Here is a 26,681-nt window from a genome sequence, read left to right on the forward strand (position 1 = left end):
AAAAAAAAAAGAATGAAATAATGGCTTCACAGCAACCTTGGTGAAATTGTAGACTATTATTCTAAGTGAAGTACCTCAGGAATGGAAAACCAAACATTGTATGTTCTCACTCATGTATGAACTAAGCTATGAGGACGCAAAGTTGTGAGAATGATACATTAGACTTTGGGGACTCAGAGGGAATGGTAGGGGGTGACAAGGGATTAAAGTTCTCACACTGGGTACACTATACACTGCTTGGGTGATAGGTGCACCAAAATCTCAGAAATCACCACTAAAGAACGTATCTATATAATCAAACAGCACTGGTTCCCAAAAAATCTATTGAAATAAAAAAATGGAAAACTAAAAATTAGAAATTTTTTTTAAAACCTGACAAGTAAAAAAAAAAAAAAAAAGTTGATAAGATGATGTGTTGTGCATGTGTAGTGGTCAGGGAGATATGGGAGATCTCTGTATCTTCCTTTCAATTTTGCTGTGACTCTAAAATGGCTCCAAAAAAAAATATTTTAAGAAGTATGAAAAATTGGATAGGCAAAGACAAAATCATAGGAAGAACTAATCAATGGTTTTATATGAGTGAATGAAAATTTAAAAGTAGGGGAAAGTTCACAACTCACCCAGTAATCAACAGCTGCATATGGCAGAACTCATGAGTTTTAGATTTCATAACCTCATGAAACTGCATTGTGCGACATGATTATCATAGAATCATCACACCAGAAAATCAAATATACTATATGCACAGTTAAAATAATTATTATCTTGGAGAATCAGCTTTGGAAAAAATGGAGTGTCTACCAAGAAGAACCATCCTTGGTAGGGCATGGTGGCTCACACCTGTCCAGCACTTTGGGAAGCCGAGGCAGGCGGATCACTTAAGGTCAGGAGTTTAAGACCAGCCTGGCCAACACGGTGAAACCTCATCTCTACTAAAACTACAAAAATTAGCCGGGTATGGCGGCAGGCACCTGTAATCCCAGCTACTTGGGAGGCTGAAGCAGGAGAATTACTTGAACCCAGGAGCTGGAGGTTGCAGTGAGTTGAGATTGTGCCATTACATTCCAGCCTGGGCAATAGAGTGAGACTCTGTTTCAAAAAAAAAAAAAAAAAAGGCCATTCTCTTTATTTAGGTTAGTCTCTATACTCTCCTACAGGTATTAGATGAGTCAGAATTCATACTTCCTGTCTGCCACTAATAATAATATTATGTACATTATAATTTTAAATAAAAATAATCTTTGAGATAAAAATCAGAAAACCAAAATAATATGAAGGATAAAAAATTATACTTACAAATAATAAAAATCAGAAATGTTAAAATATCAAGAAACAATTGTTCAAGCAGTTAAACAGCAGGGAAGCTCTCTAAAAATCATTTGCAAGCCTGAGAGAAGTACTATTTTCTCTGTTATATAAATAAAGATGCAGAGATTCACTGGTTAACTGACTTGTCCCATTATATGTGGCTTACAAATACCAAAAGTAAAATTCACATATAGACCTTCTGGCTTTACAACTTTGGAACCCATAATCTCCTTTCTGAGGTCTATTCTGGGAAATTAATCTAATATGTGGGAAACAGGGTATATGAAGATTTCCATAGCAGCATTTTAATTAAAGGAGCAATATGAATATTTCCATGGCAGCATTTTAATTAAAAGAGCAATAATTAGAAGCTATCAAAATGCCTTACAGTACAACAATGGTTAAATAATATGTGGTACATAGGCATATGATAGAATGTTATTTTTAAAATAAGAAAATATTTCTATATAAGAGAACGAAAACAGGACCTAAAAAGTATAATTATTTTAAATATATAAATAATATAGGAAGTGATACACAAAGAAAACAATTGTTTGAAGGTATTAAAATGATAAGCTGTTTTCTAATTTTAATTATTGATATCTTTTTAATGGTTTTAATTTGGTTTCAAGTGATTTTACATAGAGAGTTCAAAGTTCATGGGTTGTTGAAATCTACGTCTGAGGAAAAACTAAATGAAGAGTAGGTTCAACCTTAGAAAGTGCGTGTGACTTGTGAATATTGTGTAACCTCAATTCCAGCTTAAGAATCACTAAAGGAGAGAAAAGTGACTAGAGTGGTATGGCAGCCCCCCGGTTCTGGGGTGTTCTGCAATTTCCCCAGACCTAACCTTCCCGGCCTCTTCCCCGAAGAATCACGAACTACATGTGGGACAGTGGATTTGAAAGCTATGGCAGCTCCTCATAGGGGAGTCGGTGAATACATGCAGTTCCCAGGAGGCTTTGGATCGCGGGCAGCTTCTTAAGCAGAAAAGAAATCAGGAGCCCAAGTACAGCACATTGAACCCCACACTGCATCTCTGACGCTTTCTGTCACTTTGGTTGATGAAGTGTTCAAAATTGGCAGTGTTGAGATTTCACAAGTCACTCTTGTGGGGATCATCAGACATGCAGAGAAGGCTTCAACCAACATTGTTTACAAAATAGATGACATGACAGCTGCACCCATGGATGTTCGCCAGTGGGTTGACACAGATAATACCAGCAGTGAAAACACTGTAGTTCGTCCAGAAACATATGTGAAAGTGGCAGGCCACCTGAGGTCTTTTCAGAACAAAAAGAGCCTGGTAGCTTTAAGATCATGTCCCTGGAGGATATGAATGGGTTCACCATACATATTCTGGAAGTGATCAATGCACACATGATACTAAGCAAAGCGAACAGCCAGCCCTCAGCAGGGAGAGCACCTATCAGCAATCCAGGGAAGAGTGAAGCAGGGTACTTTGGTGGGAATAGCTTCATGCCAGCAAATGGCCTCACTGTGGCCCAAAACCAGGTGTTGAATTTGATTAAGGTTTGCCCAAGACCTGAAGGATTGAACTTTCAGGATCTCAAGAACCAGATCAAATGCATGTTTGTATCCTCAATCAAGCAAGCTATGGATTTTCTGAGCAATAAGGGGCATATCTATTCTACTGTGGATGATGGTCATTTTAAATCCACAGATGCAGAATAACTGGAACTAACTGGGTACCTGAGATATTTTACAACTGGACCTAGCTTCACAGTCTATTTTCTCCAGCTGTGCATATATTTGGCCAGGTGGCTTCTAGAAGTCAGTTTCATCTACAAAAGGTCTCCACCGACATCCTTTTGAAACTTACTGCTCTTCTGTTTTGTTTTGTTTGAAGCTCAGAAAGAGATGAGCAATTGACAGGGATGCAATCAGGGTGGAATTTCTTGAGGAAGTTATAAATAAGCTTGTTTCATACTAACATAATGCAAATATCTCTTTTATAAATGAAAATGTGCTAACCCTTTCCCCAACAGAGGGAACAAAAGAAAGTCCCATCAGTCAATTTGTCCATCTCATAGTGAAAGCTTGCCCCTCCTTTAGGGAACTACATCAGAAAGTTACCTACCAATAACACACTCCATATAAAATATCAGAAGAAATGAAGAGGCTCAAGTAATTTAACATTTATAAAAACACACAAAAGACAGGAAAAAAATGTGGCTAATTACTGTGGTCTTCATTTCATAAAGGTGTAGTTGCAATTTGTAACTTCCTTCCCCTTCTTTCCATTTCTTGTTCCTTTTGCTTTCAGCTAGCACTGAGGTTGGTTGAGGTCCTTAATATGTCATGGTAATCAAAATGTTAATTCTTGAGATCAGAGCCTATAATGACTTCCTATGGTCACCACTGGAAGAGGCAATCCTAGACATGTTCCAGAATGTCTCCAAATTCCAATTAAACTTCTCAGTGCCCACAGAGTATAGCAGCACCATTAGCACCCTTAGCTGAAAGAGAATCTGGAAAACATGTTTGGCTTTCTAGACTCCACAGTACACAAAACACGAAGGAGGATGAAATGGGTCCAGTAATCTACTATTTTCACCACAGTAATTAAGTTGGGGGTGGGGGGAAAGTACTCTCTTATGACCTTCACCACAATAATGCAGGATTTTTCTCAGCCCCTTCATCAGACTTGTGACGGGGTGGCCCCATTTACTCGGCCTGCTGCATTCAAGCCTTTGTGGGAGGAAGCACATGAATAAGTTCCATATGGGACCCCACAGCCAGAACAGGCGTGCATGGATAAATGCAGGATCCTGCCAGCCAGTCCAACTGCTGGCAGGAAAAATCTCCATGTGGGGCCCATGGTAGTGCCCAGGTGGTGCCAGGTGCCTGTGACCCCTAAGCCCCAGAGGGAATGTTAACAGTGCTTTCTTAGCTCTGCTGTCCCCAGACAGCTGTGTGTGAGAAGCTCAGCTGACAGAAGCAAGCTCTGTGTGGAGCCTGCATTGGTTCCCAGGTGAAAGTGTCTGCAACCCTGACACCCCAGAGGGAGTGTTACAGTGCTCTCTTATCTCCACCATCCATGGATGGCTGTGTGTTAGTAGCTCATCTGACAGGAGCAAGCTCTGTGTGGGGCCCATGGCAGTGCCCAGATGAGGGTGCCTGTGACCCCAAAACCCCAGAGGGAGGGTTACAGCACTCTCTTAGTTCTGCCATCTGTGGACAGCTGTGTGTTAGCAGCTCAGTTGACCCCTTGCCTCATCACATGGGGCGACTACCCTCCACTGGTGAGGGCAAAGGGCTGGTGTGACAGACTTTCTGGGTACCTGCACTCAGTGGGCCCTGAGCTCTTGTCTGGTGTCCAAGAAGAATGAGGTCACATGGACGAACTGAAGGATGGGGAAGGTGGAGAATGTTACTGAGCAATGAAAATGGCTGTCAGTGGAGAGGGGAGCTGGAAAGGGGATGGGAAGGCCAGGTTGCCTTCCCCAAAGTTAGGTTGACTCTTCCCTGAGGTCAAGCTGTCTCTCCTCTGAAGTGCAGCCCTCTCTCATTGCTTCTGACTGATGGTGGGATGTTTTTATTCACAGGATGGTGGGGGTGGGCCATAGGTAGTTTTGGAGAAGGCAAGATTTGATTGGTAAAAAGGCATTATTCAGAAAAACAAATCAGAAGAGAATGGACAAAAAGGAATAGTTCTCACTTCAGGCCATGGTTTTCAGGCTTCTCAGTTTGAAGGTGCAGTTTCACTGGGAACCCATTTCTGTCTGCCTAGAATTTCTCTGCCTCCTGCCTCTATCAACAGTAACAAAGTAGAGGGGAAAAAACTACTCTTTGTTGCATTGATAGGTAGTTAAGTTCTAGTGCCTGAACAGAGTAAAGCTTTAGCTTAATTGTGGGACAGTCATTGAGTCTCACAAAGGGATCGAGTTTGCTGAAGCCAGTTAGCATAAGCTCCTAACCAGGAAAGATGATCTCAATGCATAAAAAGGGCTTTGACAGAAAGCTGTTCCTTTCTGCCTCCCTCGACCCTCCCTACCCCCAGATCCTGACAATGCTGTTTCTCTACATTCAAACCACTCCAGAGTATCCAGTGTTCTGCTACCTCTTCTCCATTAAACTGATACAGCTTGTGTGATTCATCTTTATGTGAAGCTCAAGAGGAAATATTCAGATGCCACATACTCAGATAATTCATTTGAAGTTTCATGGTTTTGAATGGTAAATTGTTCTGATGACCTATGAGAGAAAAGGACTCCAATTTCTTGGAATGATTCTTCTTTAATGTCAGGATGCATTTGCACTCCTTCATGCCACCAGGCTGCAAGGTAGCAGCTTTGGTTGTTTTTTTGAGTATTGCTGTAGTGCTGCAATTTACACAGATGCAAAGCAGACAGTAATTAGGAATGTATTTTGGCCTTATTAATAAGAACTGTTAATTGGGTGATATAGGAGTGATTTCTTCCTATGAGTGGACTCCAGCAACATCCAAAAAAGAGAAAAAATTCAAGCAGCCACAAGCACAGAGGAAGCTTTAAAATTAACCTGCCATATGACAATTTGTTGACAGGTTGGTTACTGGAAAGACATGGAACAAGAAGATGCAGCAGAAACAGTCAAAACTAGAGGGAATGAGTCTTTCGTCATCCTAACAGGATTAGAAGGAAATACGTTATATCACTTCACAGTGAGGGCTTACAATGGAGCTGGATATGGGCCACCTAGCAGTGAAGTGAGTGCAACCACCAAGAAATCCCGTAAGTGACCTGGGCTTTTTGTTTGTTTCAGACAAAGGGGAAACATCTTATAACATTTCTCAAAGCCATGTGAGGTGCATAATAAGCAGAGTCAAAGGGGAGTTTTGATTCATAGTCTTGCTTCAGTGCTTAGATCTGAATCCTAAAACTAGCTCAGAAAATTTCGCATTCAGAGTAGACAAAGGTTATCTTCCTGTGAAACAAGGCTAAGCGATTTTGACACAGAAGGGAGATAAAAGGATTCAAGTTCAAAAGCTCAGTAGAGTAGCTATTAAAATGACACTTCTGGAGCAAAACCCTCCTTATCAGACTCTAGCTGGAAGGAAGCCTAGATTGCCAGCCAACTACTAAGCAGGAGAAAACAGTGAGATACTCACAAGGAATTAAATGAAGAAATGTACTTAAGAATCCTTGTCAGTTCACGTTCACTTTTTATTTTGCAGCCCCAAGTCAAGCACCTAGCAACCTCAGGTGGGAGCAGCAAGGCTCTCAGGTTTCTCTGGGCTGGGAACCGGTCATACCATTAGCCAACGAATCTGAAGTTGTAGGTTACAAGGTCAGTATTTCTTCACTCTTTTACATAGATACTCATCTCCGAAGTTGTTATTATGAAGACAGAAAATTAATAAGGCATAAAAAGACCTATTAACAAACCTATTTTTTCTCATTTTCTATCTATATCTTAGAAGGATAGCCTTCCTATAGATAGAGAAACCAAGGTAGTCAAAATTAGTTTCAACTGCACAAGGCACAGAAAGGGAAGGAGTAGGAAAAGTAGTGAAAATCTGAATATAGTGTGAAGATGACTCTGTGAAGCATGATATTAGGACCAGCAGAATTTGGGCAGAGAATTCTGGCATATGCCTCCAGGAGACTAATTTTGCTGGCAGCTGACAAATACAGGACCATTTCGTTTTAGTGGAAAGATTTTCTATTAGCAAGGAAACAGAAGAAGAAAAGAAAAATGCAAGGACCAGAACACTAGATAGAAAACAAAAAATCTAGGGAAAGACACAGCAAGCTCCAAAACAGACCCAGCATTTACATACAGTCATTCTGTTATGTGACAGTAAGATCTGGAAATTTGATAACATGTGCAGTTTGTTTTTGAAAAATAACTCTGTTATCTGATTTTTAAATATATGTGATCTATGTATTGAATTGGCTTAATTTCAAATTCTTGTTCTATAATGTCACATTCTGTTTGTTGCATTAAACTTCACACAGAATCATTAGTTGAATATTCACAATATTTTTAATATGTTAAGTATAATAGTTTAAAATATTTCAGTGATAATATTTAGACTGGAAGGTATCATTATAAGTGGTTTTCAACTATCAGAGATGGTAACACAGTATTCAACATATAAAATGCTAAAATTTGAGGAGCTAAAAACCGAAGTTATAAATGTAATATTTTAAATTGATTTCCATTAATATTATATTACACAAACTAGCATTTGTTACCTACTATAATTAGATCACAGACATACGCACGCGCGCGCACACACACACACACACACAAATCCGTCAGTAATGCTCGGGAATATTGAATTTGATCTTTTGCAGCGAGGTCAGTTGGGTCATTTTCTATACCATTCCCTTACTCCTCTCTTTCTATACCGTTCCCCAAAAGACCATATCCTCACAACTTCTCCTCTTAGGCAAATATACTGTTTAATGCTTAGGGATAGCAGTTAGGTGAGAAATATGATGGACCATTCAAGAATCAATCTAAAATCATTAGAACTATAATGAACAATATCCCAAACTAGAGAGGCAAAGCAGAATGCAAGAGAAAACCAGATAAACATGTATGGTCAACTGGAAGGCTCATAAGGTTTAAGTACCTTTCAAGTGAGAATAGAGAAATACCATATAACTAGAAAAATACTCGATTGAGCTTGGGCGTAGGGATCCCAGGCTGGGTGCCACTACTCTTTGTTCACATTTGACACCTCTATCCCAGTCATTGTTCTTACTTTTTATATATAACTGTCTCCCCAAACAGACTGAAGTCCTCAAAGGCAATGACTTTATCTTATTTCTTGTTCCTAATGTTTCTAGAATGGATGAATAATGTTGGCCCAGATAGAAATGTCTTATGCACTAGTTCAACCATTATGGAAAACAGTATGGTGATTCCTCAAGGATCTAGAACTAGATGTACCATATGACCCAGCCATCCCATTACTGGGGATATACCCAAAGGATTATAAATTATGCTGCTATAAAGACACATGCACACGTATGTTTATTGCAGCACTATTCACAATAGCAAAGACTTGGAATCAACCCAAATGTCCATCAGTGACAGATTGGATTAAGAAAATGTGGCACATATACACCATGGAATACTATGCAGCCATAAAAAAGGATGAGTTTGCGTCCTTTGTAGGGACATGGATGCAGCTGGAAACCATCATTCTTAGCAAACTATCACAAGAACAGAAAACCAAACACCGCATGTTCTCACTCATAGGTGGGAACTGAACAATGAGATCACTCGGACTCAGGAAGGGGAACATCACACACCGGGGCCTATCATGGGGAGGGGGGAGGGAGGAGGGATTGTATTGGGAGTTATACCTGATGTAAATGACGAGTTGATGGGTGCAGCACAGCAACATGGCACAAGTATACATATGTAACAAACCTGCACGTTATGCACATGTACCCTACAACTTAAAGTATAATAATAATAAATAAATTTTAAAAAAAAAAAGAAAGAAGAAAAAAAAAAAAGAAATGTCTTATGCAGTTATTTATGTATGTGTATTATCAAATATGTATTTTTTTTTCCAGCAAAACCTTGCCATTTGTTGTTGTTTAGAGGAAAAAATATCACTGGCCACTGATTTAGATAGACTTCAGCTCAAATCCTAGTTGAGTAATTTGAGCAAGTTGTTTAAACTTTCTCAGTTTTATTTTATTAACATCACAAATGGCTAAAATAGCAATAATAATACAAATTATACAGGATTTTCTAAAGAAGAACTTGTATAAAATGCTTGGCATGTAAAATGTTCTCATGAAAAAACAGATACCGTTTCTTACTGTTATTGGAGGAGCATGTCTCATTAGGTAAAATTTTTAAAATTTTAACACAGAAACTGATCTTGAAAAGTTGCCTCCAGTTCCCTCTTAATAAAGATAACACAAGTCACGTTGGAATACCTTGTTGCTGGGGGAAGAATCACTAGCATAATCCATTTTCAATGTATAAATTAATGACAAGTAGGCACACATTGCCAAAGATATTTTTTCCCTTTTATTTCTTGAAATGGTTGCACTTTCTTATATCCCTGAGAAGGAAGAATTGATTCTTATAGAAGGAGTCTGCTGATAACAAATGGAATAGGACCTCAAAACCTTCTCCTTTGCAACTAAACCTTATCAGAACCTTTCTGAAGAGTGGGATAATCCTCACTGAGAGAACGGCTGACAGAAAGGGATCCCTGAGGGAAAGGGGACTTCAGACTGGACTGGGCTTAACCCAGAGTTTGGATTCTCCTCAGAGGGCGGTTTTTCACAGGGCAGCCAAGGATGAAAGCTCCTCCTGACACAGACCCAATGGGACAGGAATATATATTTAGAAATAATAGCTGAGAATATAAACTAAAGAGCTATAACCCAGAGAACACAAGCTTGGAGCCCCTCTTCTGAGTATGATGTTGAAGGGAGCTACTGCACCCTTGGCAAGGATCCCCACACAGCAGTTAAAGAACTATACCATCCGGAGGTGCACACTAATATAGAATGACCAGGGCTGGGCATGACACTCAGAAGGAGAAGCCTTTTGTACTAGGAATCCTTTTGATTCCCACTACATCCCAAAAATTACTGCCAACCACGAGTGGCACCACTATAATAGCGGGCCACCTCTTCTTAAGCACAATGGGTGTCACTTACAAAAATTAATAAAATAGGGACATAGGACACTAATCATTTCTCTTTCCACAAGGTCATTTGAGGCAGGCTCGACCCGTTAAGACTGAACTTGCCCCTAGGATTCTTGGAACATTTGAGGCAGAAGACTTCTTGCTAATTGGGGAAAGGGAGAGTTTCCATAATTAATTGGAATATTAAAAAGGGAGGTCACTTAATCTTCACGCTGTCTTTGCAAACTACTTCACTTTTGCAAGCAGGAAGGATCAGTGGAAATGTTTATTGTGTGTAGGTTTGAGGCTGAGAACTTGGGATTAAAGCCTGAGGTTTAAAATGCAGGGATTATATATTCCATCTTTTATGTTAAGTCCAGTTTAAGATTGAAGAACTTAGAAAAGTATTTATCTGGGAGACTTCTAGGTTGTGAAAGTTATTAAAACATAATAAATGTGGAGGAAAAAGTGGATTTTTTTGCCCTATACTCAGTTCATAAATAATGTAATAAATGATTCTTTCATAGGGTTAAGATGCTATATACAGTATACACATTCTGATAAAAATGTACTACAAACTGGATCTTATACAAATAGAGACTGGTGGTTATCAGAGACCAGGAAGGGGAAAGGAGAGTGAGGAACAAAGAGAGGTTAATCAATGGGTACAAATATACTATAAGATAGAAGAAATAAGATAATAATCTATTAACAATAGTTAATAATCTATTGTATACTTAAAAATAGCTAGATGAGAATAATTTGAGTGTTCTTAGCATTAAAAAAAGATAAATATTTCAGGTAATGGATAACCCAATTACCCTGATTTGATCTTTACACATGATACAAATGTATCAAATTATCATATTACCCTGAAGATATGTACCTCAGTATGTATCAATAAAAAATTTAAAAAGTAAATCATATAATGGAATAATACAGTGCCCTTTAATCTTTAGTAGTTGAACTCCTTTCAGGCAAATAAATGTGCATTGATACTTCTAGGAATTTTAAAAGTTATTTTGCCATTTTCCATGGAATATAAGAACACTATAAAAATGTTTATCAGTACATTATAAAATTGTAAAGCTTATATTAATAAAGTCTTGAAAAGTAAACTACAGAAGTAGCATAAAACAGTAGAGTTCGACATTTGAGCCACCCATTGTCTAAGAAAGCATTGTCTTAGTCCTTTTGTGCTGCTATAACAGGTATCTGGGACTGGGTTATTTACAAAAAATAAAAATTTACTTCTCTCAGTTCTGAAGGCTAGGAGTGCCAAGATCAAAGCTCCAGCAAATTCTGTGTCTGATGAGGGTCCAATTTTGGTTCCCACAATGGTGCCTTAAAAGCTACATCCTCCAGAGGGGAGGAACACTGTGTCCTCACTTGGCAGAAGGCAGAAGGGCAAAAGGACCAACAGCCGTGAGAAGCCTCTTTTATAAGGGCATTAATCCTATTCACGAGGGAAGAAGTCCTTATGATGTAATCACCTGTTAAAGGCCCACCTCTGAATACTATCACATTGGCAACACCTGGATTTTGTAGGGGACACATTAAAACCATAGCATCACAGATCTTACTTTCTTACTCAATTTCAGACATTGAGGTGTAAGCAACATATGTAACTACCAGATATTACCAGAGAAAGATGATAACAGAAATTTTGTTAACAGATGTTAGGAGAAAAAAAAAAAGAGGTCTCCCTACCACAAAATCTTGTCAGAGCCTTTAAAAGTGACCAAGACTATCATGAAAGATAGATGGAATTGAACCATATATAACTGCCCAATAGGTAACACATTAAAATTGAATTCATTCAGATAAACATTAAGCAGTACCTAGTGGTGAAACTTTTCAGATTTATTTTTGAGATTGTCTAAGAGATCCTGGGCTTCTTGGAATTTTGCTTAAGAAATTCAGATTTAATAGCAATAATTTCAAGATATCACACCTTCCATTAACAAGTAAGGAACAGAGACACATAGAGAACCAGCAAGATATTGGAAAGGATTATCTGTTGCAGACACCCCTTATTGTACCAAATAATAATACAAATTATTTCCACTCAAAATAACTTTCCATTTGAGAAGTTGAATCCAATTTGGTAATTTATTTAGCATATTTATTACTTTTCCTCAGGTCAGTAAACGTGTCACTTTATTTATTCTGTTGTATTTACATTCCCCAATTCAGAATCAACTGCCTATTTTATTAACACATTATTTATAAATGATTGGGAAAGTGAAATAAAAACTTCAAATAAAAGTTTTCCAACCTTGACTTATTGTTTTCAAATAAAAGTTTTTAAACAAATAACATTTTATTTATACAACTCCTATAATTTGGGGTCTCTATCTAGAATCCTTACTAATTGTAGCACATGATGTAAGACTCACCATTACTGGTGTTACTAAAGAAATGCCAAAAAGAAACATATGGACTAAAGTATATTCAGCCATAATTTTTAATGATCTTGAAAATGGAAATTTTTTTTCTTTACACCATGAAAGTACTTTACCCAGATTATAAAGTAAAACAACCATTTTATCTCCACCTTATTTTCTTCACACAGACTTATGCTTGAGTGAAAGGGAAAATAAAACTGAATGTTCAGGGGCTATGCTTTCACTTCAGCAAATGTCCCCTTCCCCACAAACAGAAACTGTTATCCCTTCAGAAAATACTCAAGCAGTTAGAAAGAATTCAGGACCTCAGGCTATAATCCAAGTGAAAACTATTAGTTTTTCAAGTCTATATCTAGAAAATAGCCTTTCCTAGGTATACAACCCCTTCACCATATACCTCCCCTCACCCACCTTTACTTTTTACCTGTTTACAAAGCTGGGGCAAATAGAAGAAAATCAGGCCCAAAGTTTATTAGTTATTACACAATCCATCAATACTGTATTAGTCCATTTTCACACTGCTAATAAAGTCATACCCAAGACTGAGCAATTTATAAAAGAAAGAGTTTTAATGGACTCACAGTTCCACGTGGCTAGAGAGGCCTCACAATTGTGGAAGATGAAAGCAATGTCTCACATGGCAGCAGACAAGAGAATAATACTTGTGCAGGGAAATTCCCCTTTATAAAACAGTCAGATCTCATGAGACTTATTCACTATCATGAGAATAGCATGGGAAAGACCTGCCCCCATGATTTAATTACCTCCCACCAGGTCCCTCCCAAAACGTGGGCATTGTGGGAGCTACAATTCAAGAGGAGATATGGGAGGGAACACAGCCAAACCATATCAGATACAAACAGAGGTTCTCATTTGTTTATGCAACTGAGATATCAGCTGAGCTTCCAGATTCCTGAGATATATGTACACTTGGGTTGATACTGTTTTACATACCCACTGGAAGTTTGAGGCCCTTCCCTGTATTTCTCCAGCTTCTTGGGAACTGTAGTCTATAGCCACTCTAGTCTCTGATTTCTTTTATTCTGCAGCTCTTCCTTCACATTTTTTTTATTTTATTTTATTTTTTTTTTTGACGGAGTCTCATTCTGTCGCCCAGACTGGAGTGCAGTGGCCGGATCTCAGCTCACTGCAAGCTCTGCCTCCCGGGTTCACACCATTCTCCTGCCTCAGCCTCCCGAGTAGCTGGGACTACAGGCGCCCGCCACCATGCCCGGCTAGGTTTTTGTATTTTTTTTTTAGTAGAGACGGGGTTTCACCGTGTTAGCCAGGATGGTCTCAATCTCCTGACCTCGTGATCCGCCCGTCTCGGCCTCCCAAAGTGCTGAGATTACAGGCTTGAGCCACCGCGCCCGGCCCCTTCATCTTATAGTCACTCTAAATATGAGACTCAGCCTTCTTTTCTGTGTTTACCTATCATCCTCATTTACCTATCATCCAAGTTAAGTCATATATGAGTCTTTTTAAATAAGGTTCATTATAGTATCCTCTTTACATTCATTTATGCCTGAAATTTTTCAGAATTTTAAATAATTCAAACAGAAATGGCTCATGTCATATCCAGCATATATATGAAGCAGACTTTTTGAAAATGCCGGAGAGATAGAGTTAGAAAGGAACAACATACAAGCAAACATCTGCAAAGGGCCCAAAAGAAAGTCTTGTCGTTATAACTGTGTTCAGCCAACCTTCATGCAGTGACTTCTCACTGAAACTGTGTCTCCCAGCTTCTATTTATCTAACTTCCATTGTCATACTGACTCCTTCCTACCCATCCCATTGTGACTGAGGCTGTAGATTCCTCACCCTGTTTTATGAAGGGCAGTTGTACCCATCAACTCTTTCCAAGATGCTCAGTAGAGGAATAGGCTTTTCTCTTAATATGAGCCATCCTTCTCAGGAGTAGTTTAGGTATAACCAGCAAAACTTTATTCTGTTATATGTTTAGCACACTCACCTCAATATTCTACTACCATCAAACATATAGAATAGCCATTTCCAGATCAAGCTTTTGAGAATAGCAATACCACATTTTCTATTTAGGATCATCTCTTTGGATAACCCACTGCCCTCCGGTTTTTTTTTTTTTTAATACCAAAATTTGAGAATAGCCTTGACACAATACATTACACAATTTCCTTTATACATAAACATAGCTGTCATTGCAACTGTCAATCTATGAATGTCCATATTCTCTAAGAACTCACTGGACTCCTTACTGTCAATAACTATTTTTTTACATGTCTTGATAACTCCTTAACCTTCTCATAGTTCTCATTCTCATTCATCTTTTCTAAATCAGGATTTTTAAATGAGCCAATATTCTCTAAAGCACTGAAGATTAACTATTAATTTAATGTATCTTTTCACTTAGTAGATCTACATATATGTTTAGCACTCCATCTCCCTGGATATATTGCTAAAAGGCCACACTTAATCTCAGACTCCTTTTGATACCACTGATTTTTTTCCCTGTCTTTACCTTTTAATCCTAAATCTCAACTGATCCACAAATTTTTCTTCAACTCTAGAACATTAGATATGCATTGCTGGATGTATTTTTCTTTGTCATAAGAATTGTAATTTATTGAATCATAATAACAGTGTCCTCTAAAATAGTCACTCTCCTGCCAATCCTCACCAATTTACATACTTTCCCATTCCCATAAATTTGCTTTCCAATTACCTCACATGATCAGAATTCTAATTCATCACGATGCTCCATGCAAATATATTTGTCACATTTTAAGACAAAAGCTGCTTAAGGCATCCTCCAGGAAGTGTTCTCGATTTCCCCAATCTTGACTAAGTACCCACTTTGTGCATTACTATAGCATCAAATATATTTCCCACTGCAGTACATATCATGCTTCATTGCATTGTTTGTCTGCTTTCAATATTAGACTATAAATGCCAGGAAGACCATAACCATGTGATCTTATTCTATGATGAATCTCCAGTATATAGCACTCATGCCCGGCCTGCATGAGATGTCCAGTAAATGTTTGGTGATACTGTTATCAACTTACATTTACACTGAGACTATAGCATCCTTTATAATAAGGATTTCAATAGATGCCATTTTTGCACATCACACTTAAATGGAGAATTCACTTCCCTCCCAAGAACGTGAAGTAGATTTAAAATTAAATGGAAAAAAAAAAAAAAAGGAAGTGAAATGGAGGGATCGTTTATTACTAGAATTCAGAGGGATCAAGTACACGCAAGCTTCAATATGTGGAAATACTGTTTCTCTAAAGAATTGTTTGGGTTTTTTGTATGTAAGTTAATTCAAGCTCAAAACACATTTTCCATAAGAAAAGATATGTCGATTTTTGTCTAATTTCCCAAGTCAGTTCATATTGTATGATGCACTCGAAATACCAACCCTTTAACGGTGAATAAACAATGATGGCAACAGAAGGAGTAGCTTTCTCTTATTAAGCTTATCACGCACCAGGTCCTGTGCTAGGTATTCTACATGCACTTTCTCATTTTACTCCCCTAAAAACCCTAAAATTGTTATTATCTCTACCATACAGTAGAATAAATTGAAGTTACAGAAGTTAGTAACTTGCCCAAATTTTCCCAGCCAGGATGGTATAGGCGATTTCGTTTTCTTTTGCTATGTTTTGTAGGAAGTTGTTTTGTATCCAGATCTGTATGAATACAAAGCCATTTTTCTTTCTATTACATACTTATAACACCAATTATGAAAAAGCACAAAGAAGAATGAACCTGAATAAAAACACATTTAAACACATCTTAACTGCTGCTACTTGACTATACCAAAAAAATTTTACTTGACTATTTTTGGAGGCACATGAGTAAAAGTACAATATAGTAAAATAGCTCTGAAGTGATTATCAAATATAAATCTTCTGATGAGATTTCTACCCTAACTAGCCACATGGTCTTGTACGAGTCACCTAAACTTTATGGACGTCATTTTTTAATATGTAAACAAAGGATTATCCTGTGTCCTGATTTGCAGTTCCAAAATTCTGTTTTCCGTGCATGCATGTTTAATTATGATACCACAACAGATGTCTAAAAAGCTTTAGCCTTGCTATACAATGTATCCAAATGCTGATTTTACCAAAAAGCAAACCACTATAAAAGTAAAAATTGAAAAAATAAAATTTTCACTTTCAATTGTTTCCTACATCGTTAAGGATTTATTATTTATATGTTTAACAAATTTTCTCTTTACTCCTTTCAAGCTATTTGAAGATGAGCTTTCTAAACTCCCTTACAATATTGTTCATTTCAATAACCAAGCACAACAGACTCTCCATGATCTGCCTCCTCTCTCCCTACTTCTCTAGCCTCATTCCTCGCTATTCCCATATATCCCCTCTCCATTCCCTACCCTCATGCCATTGTTCCTTATTGCTTAGATGTAGTTATTCATTTTATCTTATCTCTTTCTGGAATTCTCCTCCCTTTCTCCAAGTGGTCCACTGTATCATATTTAAATATGTAGTTCAGACATCACTTCTTCTGGAAGGCCTTCACTAAACCCCTAGACAAAATGAAACTCTCTTCTGTACCTCCATGGCCCTTTTGTATACTTCTACTGCAGTACATTGCACATGCATTACATTTGCTTGTGTATCTGTCTAAACTGTAAGCTTCTTGTGCTTATCTCAGAATGTGGTGCTCAGTAGGTAGTCAATGTGCATTTGTAATCTTTCATATCAAATGTCTAAACCTCTGTTGTTACTCATAGGTTTTTTATAGGCAAGAGGGTCACAGCAACAGCCAAGTTATTGAAACACAGAAACTTCAAGCAGTAGTACCACTCCCAGATGCTGGAATCTACATTATTGAAGTTCGAGCATATAGTGAAGGAGGAGATGGAACAGCTAGTTCTCAAATTAGGGTACCATCATATTCAGGTGAGTTTTGACATAGTAGGTTTAATTTGCTGACAACCAACAATTACAAGATGGTATGAAACTCATCAAAATTGAGGATGTGATAGATTTCACGGTTCAGAGATGTTGAGGGGTTTCTCCTCTTTGATTTTTATATTATCTTCTGATTAATATGAACCACAGTAATCTGCTCACAATTGCAGAATTTCTACAAATCTAGAAAGGAGTTGACATTTTCATTAGAATGTACTGATTTGTGAAATGTCGTTGCCTGTCCTGGTCTCAAGTAGTACCTTGCTGGCCATTTGGTTTTTGGAGTATGGCTTTTAAACTGATATTACACTGGTTTTGACATACCTACGTTTCTGTTGTTTTGATTGCCTTTATTGTTAGAAAATAAGGAGTTTAAAGGGAAGCTTTTAAAATTAAAATTTGGTCATATTTATTGATTTCCAAACAAATTATAAATTTTATTGAACATTATTATTAGCAATATTAATAACTGCTAGCTTTCACTGACCCTTATTATATGTCAGGCATGGTCAAAAGTGCTTTACATACATCATCTAATTTTAGTAACAATCATATGAGATAGGTGACATTTTTACTGTTTTGTAGAAAACGTTTAAGTAATTTGCCTAAGACCACACTATTACTAAGTTTCAGAACCAGGATAAAGACCTGGGTATGATTGTTTCCAAAACCACGTATCTTCACCACCACCATCATTATTATATAAGCAAAGGAAAAACTGATTAAAGGAAGCGAGATTTTAGAAATTTAGAATAAAGTAACCATTTCATAGAGGTAGTCAAAAAAAGCAGCAAAAGATTTAGATATGCAAATTTCTGATTTTAAAAGTATTAGACAATTTTATGAGGACATTATATAACATTTTCTCATTACAATTAGTGGGTAATTAGGAACATCATTTGTTAAGCAATCATTCCCAAGCAGAATTATCAACCTACAGGGAAGTGTCCCGTCATGCTGTGTATGTGGCCCTGTGCTATTTAACTTACTCATCAACTTGAAATCAGACCAGAGGCATTGCTTGTGATTTCTTTTATGCCACCATGAAATGGGAGATAAATACAGTGCAGAAAAGAATGAAACAGACTGGAACTTTGAGGAAAAGCTATTGACATAATACTTGATAATTTTTTTTTAACTTTTTAAGTTCAGGGGTACATGTCCAGGTTTGTTACACAGTTAAACTTGTATCATGGGGTTTTGTTGTTCAGATTATTTCATCACCCAGGTATTTACCCTAGTACCCATTAGTTATTTTTCCTGATCCTCTCCCTCTTCCCAACCTCCACCCTCTGATAAACCCTAGTGTGCGCTGGTCCCCTCTATATGTCCATATGTCCTCATAATTTAGCTGCCAGTTATGATACTTGATAAGGTCTCACATAAAAATACAGGATAAGGAACATTATTGATAATTGATAAGATTTGCATACCTGTAAATTAGATATTACATCAACATTAATTTATTTTTTTTAAACTGTACTGTGGTTATATTGTTAAAAGCCTTATTTTTAGGAACTATACATTAAAATATTTAGAGGAAAAGGCACATCATATCTGAAATTTCATTTCAAATGTTTCAGAAAAATGGATGTAGGTATAGAAATAACAATAAAGCGAGAATGATAAACTGTCAACATTTAAGGAATCCGGGTGAATTCCTTAGTCTCATGACTTTTCAGTACACCTAAAAGTATTTTTAAATGACTAGTTAAAAATACAAAACATAAGATGGGAGAAATCTGACTTTTTCAGAAATTCTGGTGAAAAGATTTAAGAATTTAAATTTTATTGTGCTCACATGAAAATTTAATATGCTTTATGATTCATTTATGAAAGTATAGTTTCAACAGCAAGAACAGTTATATCTCCGCATTAATTATTTCACAATTGAACTGTTCAGATGAGGGAGCTGAATTTTCAAGAGCATCTTAAAAGACTATTTCCTGAAAAGCAAAATATACGACAACCTTCCTCTTGCTTCAGCACGTCAAATTCCTAGACAGCAATACAGTGAGCATTTACTGAGACCTCATTGTGTTCCTGGCATTAAACTAAGTGTTTTCTATATATTATTTTATCTTTCCAGCAAACTTTTGAGTTAGGTATTTTATTCTTCTCTGACTCTCTAAGGTTACTTTCAACTCTAACACAATCAGATTCTATAGTATTATCTGAATAAGATCAGCCTCAACCTTGGAAGTACTTATGATATCTTAATTCTCCCATTGATATTTTAAATTGTAACTTCTATGCCAAGAAAAAAAATTATCAACTTTTATATTTCAGTTAATAACATTTTGATCAGTGCAACCCACTTCCTGAGTTTCAATAGAGGAAACTCTTAACACTATTGTCTACCTTAGACTCAGACTCTGAGTCATGATTGGTTTCATTTTTATCATATTGTGAAAACCAAATGCCTAAGGTATCAAATGACTTGCCCAAGTGAAACAGCTAGTTAGTTTTATAGCTGAGGCTAGAACTTAGTCTAATATTGTTCTTTCTGTTGTTTTGTGGGGTTGCTTTGCTATATCAAATTAATATGTTTTAGTTTTGTAGATTCTATTTGGAATTTGAGATACAGACCCTACTTAGCATTCTGAAAGTGAGATATTTTTATAAAAGTGTCATGTAAATTAAGATGCAGCCACTCCCAATAACTAGAAAGGATGTTTTCACATTTTTTATTTATTAAGCATGCACATACGACTCCAGTGAGTCTTGTCATCTTGCCTTTCTTATGGTTCACAAGTGGCTATATGCTTCACAACAACCCCATTTTGTACAAGTTGAAATATATGCAACATTCTCCAATATGTTGATTGATAAGTTCTAGTAGTGTATTAGCTGTAAAAGTTTTCAAAGACTTACTGGTTTTTGCATTTGTGTGTGTGTGTGTGTGCACGCACGCGCATGTGTGTGTTTACCAAATTATTCTCTGGCTCTTAAGTATCAAGAAAATAAATTCAGACTCTATCTTTGCAACTAAAATTACCCCCCAAATCCCATTACACTCAGTCTAGCCAGAGAGGATTACCTTGACAGAAGATTTCAGCAATTGGGTAGTAGATTATATTATTATTATTAGGGTTTTAACTAAGGTCAATCATTGTTTTAAGAGAGATAATACACAAGTATCTAAATCCACTAACTCCTACCTCACTTACTTTAAGCAAGTTTACAGCCTTTCTAAGCCCCAGCTCCATCTGCAAGAGGGGAATAAATAATTGTATTTACCCTATAGGAATGTTGAGGATCAATTAAGATAACATATATAAAAGGCTTTGTACAGTATGTGACATACAATAAGCGTTTATTAAATAATCAATTATGATCATGATGCTTCAGAAGGCTTCTGGCTTGAAGAACTGTTCCTGAAGTTAACATCTAAAAGTCATTTCGTTTGTGGTTATGTAGGGCTATTAAAACTACTTCAGACTAATCAACCTTGGATCAGTCAGTTTAATCCCAAAGCGATTCTAATATATTAGCTGCATACAATGTTTTAGTCTCATAAAAGAACCTCTCCTGGGTGTAAGAAAGAGTGATGAAAGATCACCATGTTTTGCAAAGTTTGGCATGAGAACCTAGAATTTAAGCTCACTCAACTGAAACAGTCAATCAAGGACACATCAATAAATTCAGTAAATAAAATAATGTTATTAGATTTTAAAATTTACTAGAGTAATCATAGTCATGTATTTCTTAATGATGAGGATAAGTTCTGATAAATGCATCCTTAGGCAATTTCACTGTGTGAACATCATAGAGTATGCTTACACAAACTTAGATGGTATAGCTTACTACACACCTAAGGCATATGGTATAGCCTATTGCTCCTAGGCCATAGACATATACAACATGATTCTGCACTGAATACTGTAGGTAATTGTAACACAATGCTATTTGTGTATCTAAACATAGAAAAATTACAGTAAAGATACAGTCAGTATAAAAGATAAAAAATGGTGTACCTCTATAGGGCACTTAACAGGAACAGAGTTTGCAGGGTTGTAAGTTCTGGGTGAGTCACTGAGTGATTGCCAAGTGAATGTGAAGGCCTATGACTTTGTTGTACACTGTCGTAGACTTTATAATCACTGTATATTTAGGCTATATTTATATTACATTTATAAAATCAATTTTTTCTCTAATAAGTTAAACTTAGCTTACTGTAACTGTTTTACTTTATAAATTTTTTAAATTTTTTAACTTTTTCTCTCTTTTGTGGTAACACTTAAAACACATACATAATACAGATGTAAAAAACATTTTCTTTATATCTGTGTTCTATAAACTTTTTAATATTTTTATTTTATTTTATATTATTTTCCTTTTAAACTGTTGTGTTAGAAACTAAGACACAAATATACACATTAGTGTAGGCTTAGCCCTAGGTCAGAATCATCAATATTGGTCTTCCATATCCACATCCTGTCTCACTAGCGGGTCTACAGGGGCAATAATACGCATGGAGTTATCATCTCTTGTGATAATAATGCCTCCTTCTGGAAGCCCTTCCGAAGGACATGCCTGAAGTTGTTTTACAGTTAACTGTTATTCTGTAAGTAGGAGTACACTAAAATAATTACTAAAAGAATAGTGAATACAGGGCCGGGCGCAATGGCTCACGCCTGTAATCCCAGCACTTTGGAAGGCCGAGGCGGGCGGATCACGAGGTCAGGAGATCGAGACCATCCTGGCTAACAAGGTGAAACCCCGTCTCTACTAAAAATACAAAAAGTTAGCGGGCCTTGGTGGTGCGCGCCTGTAGTCCCAGCTACTCCGGAGGCTGAGGCAGGAGAATGGCGTAAACCCGGGAGGCGGAGCTTGCAGTGAGCCGAGATGGCGCCACCGCACTCCAGCCTGGGCGACAAAGCAAGACTCCATCTCAAAAAAAAAAAAAAAAAAAAAAAAAATAGTAAATACATAAGCCAAATAACAGGTATCATTTGTTACCATTATCAATTAAATACCGTACATTATACGTTCATATAACTAGCAGAACAGGTTTGTTTACGCCAGCATCACCACAAATATCTGAGTAACGTATTGCATTACAATGTTATAATTGCTACAACATTACTAGGCAATAGGAATGTTTCAGTTCTATAATGATCTCACGGGGCCACCATCAAATATGTAGTCCATGATGGACTGAAATGTCATTATGCAGCTCATGACTGTAAATTAGGAATTCATATTGCCACAAGCTTTTGTTATTTTTGCTCCATTTTCCGAACTGTGCACTATCAAAATTATTTTATTTTTATATCTGAATTTGGAATATTTTCATCATTGGTGAAAATTAAATCTCCTGATTGGATGTATTTGTTAGACATGACATCACCTTTTCAATACAATATCTCATATATCCTCGTCCCTTCTATATAACTTTGGGAACCTCAGATAATGTCTGATTTTATAAATACAAAGAACACTCTTATCAGAAACAGGACCAATCTTGCACTCATTAGTCTTACATACTAAAAGCAATTCTGGCCTAGCTCAAGCAAAACCAAAATAATTTGCTCCATTTGATGCTTTTTTTTTCACAGGTGGAAAAATCACAAGTGCTCAGTCGACCCTTCACACTCTCTCCACATCTTCATCATCAGTCACGTTGCTCTTGGCATTGATGATTCCTTCAGCCTCCTGGTGAAAACCGCTGACTTAATTTGCTTTTGTTCGCTTTAGCTTGATAACAGCAGTGAATAGAGTGTAGTGTAAGTGGAGAACCAGGATCCTGAGATGAGCTTGAGCTTTAAAAACTTGGAACTATACATGGTGAACTCACAGGAGGTTAGGGGGGAAATATTACTTATCCATCAGGTTTCTCTTTGGTTTTTGTAAATGGAGAGGACAGTTCTTAGTCCAGTAAAAATATGCAGATTGTATGTAATGAATTTTTGTAAGCAAAGGTAATTTCTGTCAAATGTATTCTTTACTTTTTTAATATGTTTGGATTTTATTTTATATCTATGACTACGAGTGTGTGCCATCCATTTGTTAAGTAACTGGCCTTTAGCAGATCTGTTTTAAGACAAATGCAAAAGTGAGAATGAAAAGTTTGCTTAAGACTGAGTTCAGTATTTTTCATTTTCCCTTTGGCTGAATATCTCAATTTCCAAACCAGCAGGAAAGATGAAAAATGCTTCAGTGATGTGGTCCATTATAAGATAAGTACACAAAAATTTTCTTGAAAAATATTGTATGATTGCATAGTGAAATAGCAAGATTTGTCAATATGCTATTCTATATGCACCCCTAGAGCAAGTTATTAGGGTAGGGAATAAGCCATTTACATTAGTGCAAGATAAATAGAAACTGAGTCCAAATGAATTTTAGTGCTATTGTTTTTCATAAAGTACTATGTTATCTAGCAGCAAATATAATAAATATTTATTTTTAATAATAAAAGATGGTTTAACAGCACCAAAAAATATGATCACTAAAAACTGCAGACATGCTGCCACGGGTGCTAACTTAAAAATGAGAAGAGTATGGGACACAGCGTTTCCATTTCTTTACCTACTGCCAAAGCAGATGTTGAATTAGGTCCAAGGTTTTCTTCTAATTGCAAAATTTTGCAAAAATTTTAAGGACAATGAAAATGTGTTGTGCAAATAATTATGCATAGTCTGTAGATTAAAATGGTTCAAGCATAACAAATAAATTTTGATTTTTAAAAACAGTTCCATGCATCACATACCACTGATAAAATCAACTAGTAAAATAAAGACAGTCTCTCTTGGATAAATTGAATTTTTAATTAAGCTGTGGAAACATGGCATCAGTACAGGGATTCAGCTAGTCTAGCCAGCTATGCACTGTTTGATTCTGTGGCTTGGGAAGTAATCCTTATTTGCTATTTCGAACAGTCAACTTGAGCCTGAGAGCTCTTAGAGAGCTGTTGGAAAATGAGATGAAAATTTTCTACTTGAAGATATCTTAAAGAAGTTCTAACAAACATAAGAATGTGCCAGAGTTGGCATCATACCCATGCAAATGCAGGAAAGGACAGTTACTGCAAAGTCATATGCCAGAGAAGAGCCTGGAAAAATTATGGTTTTATAGGTGATGTTAACATGAGAACAAAAAATAATTTTATAATTTTATATACTTTAAACTTGTTAATTGTATTTGCTTCATTAATAACAAGCAAAATGAAACAATATGGAGCTCAAATTGCTAGCTCTCAAGGTTAATCCTTGTAGAATCAGAGGAGTGATTGAAGTTTCTGTTCTCAACATCCTAAAATAATAGTTTCAGAGCCACAGGAAAAGTCTGTATGTAGGTTACATATTCTCTTGGGGGCAAATTATGTAAGACACCCTAAACAAATAAGAAATGAGTTAAAAGAAAGACTCGGTCAATAGATATTATAGTAAGTACTACAGATGGTAAATATTTAAGCCTGTAAGTAAGTAATTATGACTAAGTAGCCTTTCTTGAACACCTCCTTTAAAGTGGGAGAAGCTGGACTTTGGACTTTGCAAAAACAGGGATGCTTAATTGGTTAGCTGACAAAACATGAGCTCTCCCAAGTATAGTGTAACTTTCATGAATGAATTGTGCATCTGGAAAAAAAAAGGCAGAAAGAATATTTTTAATGCAAAATAATTTTATGTATTTCATGAATCAAGCCATTGTCTTCATTTTCCATGGTGATGTAAACCAGATTTAGTGAAGGACTTTAAGAATCAACTTCTTACTTACACTCTCAGAAAGCAAAGCCCAGTAAAATATTAAACAAATAAAATGACAAATTTAACCAATATTTTTAATTAGCTGACGGATGGTACATATCTGACAGTATTTACACATAGAATGTCTGATGTTGTATTCTTACAGGAATCAGAGATATGGAATGTTTTTACTTAACATACACAGAATATGTATTTTGCATCATAAACCTATTTAGAAAACAGGTTTTCAATGTTTATGTACTTATGTGCTACATATCTGTTACTTTGTAGAAATCAGAAGAGCATTCTTATCAAGGTACATTATTTTTCAGCTACAGTACTGAATTTTTTCTTCTATGGGATAGTAACCACAGTCTTAAATCACTAAAGAGACTGTATTTTTATATAATGTCAATTGAATATGAAGAAAGCAACAGTCCTTATAATTCGAAATTTCATGAAAGCAAAAGTTTTGCATACCCAAATGAAGGTACTGTGGACCCCATGTCAAACTGTTAAATATACTGTGTACGATCTGTATATATACTATATATAAGGTATATACCATGTGGAAGGCACAGTCAAATAATAGTTCTGTGTACTGTTCTTGTAACATTAGATCTTTTTAATAAATAATTCTCTTTTTATTGACTTTTATCTTTTCTCCTGTCAACTATATGAATGACATTATTTATTTTATGCAGAGCACAGAATGCCAATGATTATGGTCTGATTTTAACACTGAAATATCATTATTTATGCTGTTATGATTTTAGGTTCAAAAATCTCCAGAAATGTCCATGGAAGACCCAACTTGAAAATTTGAAGCTATATCAAAAAATAAAACAAGAAATGAAGCAAATACAGATGGGATAAGTTCAGGGTTAAACTCACTATTTTCTTTTCAGGAAAAGAGACTACATTAAGTCAGTTTCATAAATAATTTGCTAAATGCTTACTTCTGCTTTTATTATAAACAGTTAATCCCAATCTATTCTAGGTACAATTCTCATAGGCATTGACTCTTTTTTTGTCCCTTAACCCCGTTATACATCTCAACTATACCAATAATCACATTATAATGATTTGTTTTAAATGCTTCTCTCCAACTATCCAGTCACTGGGATTGCCCAGGGAAAAATATATTTTTCTTGGAATTTCTCTCACCAGTGTCTAGCACAGTACCTAACACATATCAAATGAGCAATACATTGTCAGCCTTAAAATTTCCTTTGGAATGAACTCCCCAAACCTGGGTAATCATCCAACACAGCTGAGAAACCCTATCTGCAAGTTCTGATTCAGTAGATCTGAGACTAGGAAATCCTTGTTTTTAAAATCTTCTCAGCCACAAAATAATACAACTCTATTAAAGGAAATTTGTCAATATCTCGTAAAATTTTATATGGATTTGCCCTTTGACCTAGCATATCCACACCTAGGGATCTATCTATTCCTAAAATATATACAAAAATATGCAATTTTAAGTGGATAAAACAAGGTACAGAAGAGTAAATGTATGACCCCTTTTGTGTAAAATACAAACACATTTACTAATATTCTGAAGAAGAAATAATACAAGCATAAACTAACGACTAATAAAAAAGTATTACCAATTAAGGAGGGAGAGAATGGGATGCAGGAACAAATATGCAAGCAAACTCTTTTTCAATGTACAGTACTTTTTCATAGTTTTGACTTTGGAACTACACAAATGGTTTAGATT

The 26,681-nt window shown here is 36.3% G+C and overlaps 1 protein-coding gene and 1 pseudogene across 3 annotated transcripts in view; both read left to right on the top strand.

Annotated features, from left to right (window-relative positions):
- Nucleotides 1-25,612, top strand: part of CNTN5 (contactin 5) — a 1,331,129-nt gene extending 1,305,517 nt beyond the window's left edge. For both annotated transcript variants that reach the window (XM_025357811.1, XM_025357810.1), the window contains 4 exons: nucleotides 5,858-6,044; nucleotides 6,488-6,600; nucleotides 17,084-17,252; nucleotides 22,826-25,612. In XM_025357811.1, the coding sequence (XP_025213596.1) occupies nucleotides 5,858-6,044; nucleotides 6,488-6,600; nucleotides 17,084-17,252; nucleotides 22,826-22,929 (573 nt within the window). In that variant the 3' untranslated portion in view covers nucleotides 22,930-25,612. The remainder of the gene's footprint in view (nucleotides 1-5,857; nucleotides 6,045-6,487; nucleotides 6,601-17,083; nucleotides 17,253-22,825) is intronic.
- On the top strand, nucleotides 2,194-3,208 carry LOC112606876 (annotated as a pseudogene). Its single transcript, XR_003115701.1, has one exon. The product of XR_003115701.1 is annotated as a replication protein A 32 kDa subunit pseudogene (transcript).
- Nucleotides 25,613-26,681: the final 1,069 nt, after the last annotated feature.

The sequence above is a fragment of the Theropithecus gelada genome, chromosome 14 (assembly GCF_003255815.1).
Source record: "Theropithecus gelada isolate Dixy chromosome 14, Tgel_1.0, whole genome shotgun sequence".
In the NCBI taxonomy this organism is placed as follows: Eukaryota; Metazoa; Chordata; class Mammalia; order Primates; family Cercopithecidae; genus Theropithecus; species Theropithecus gelada.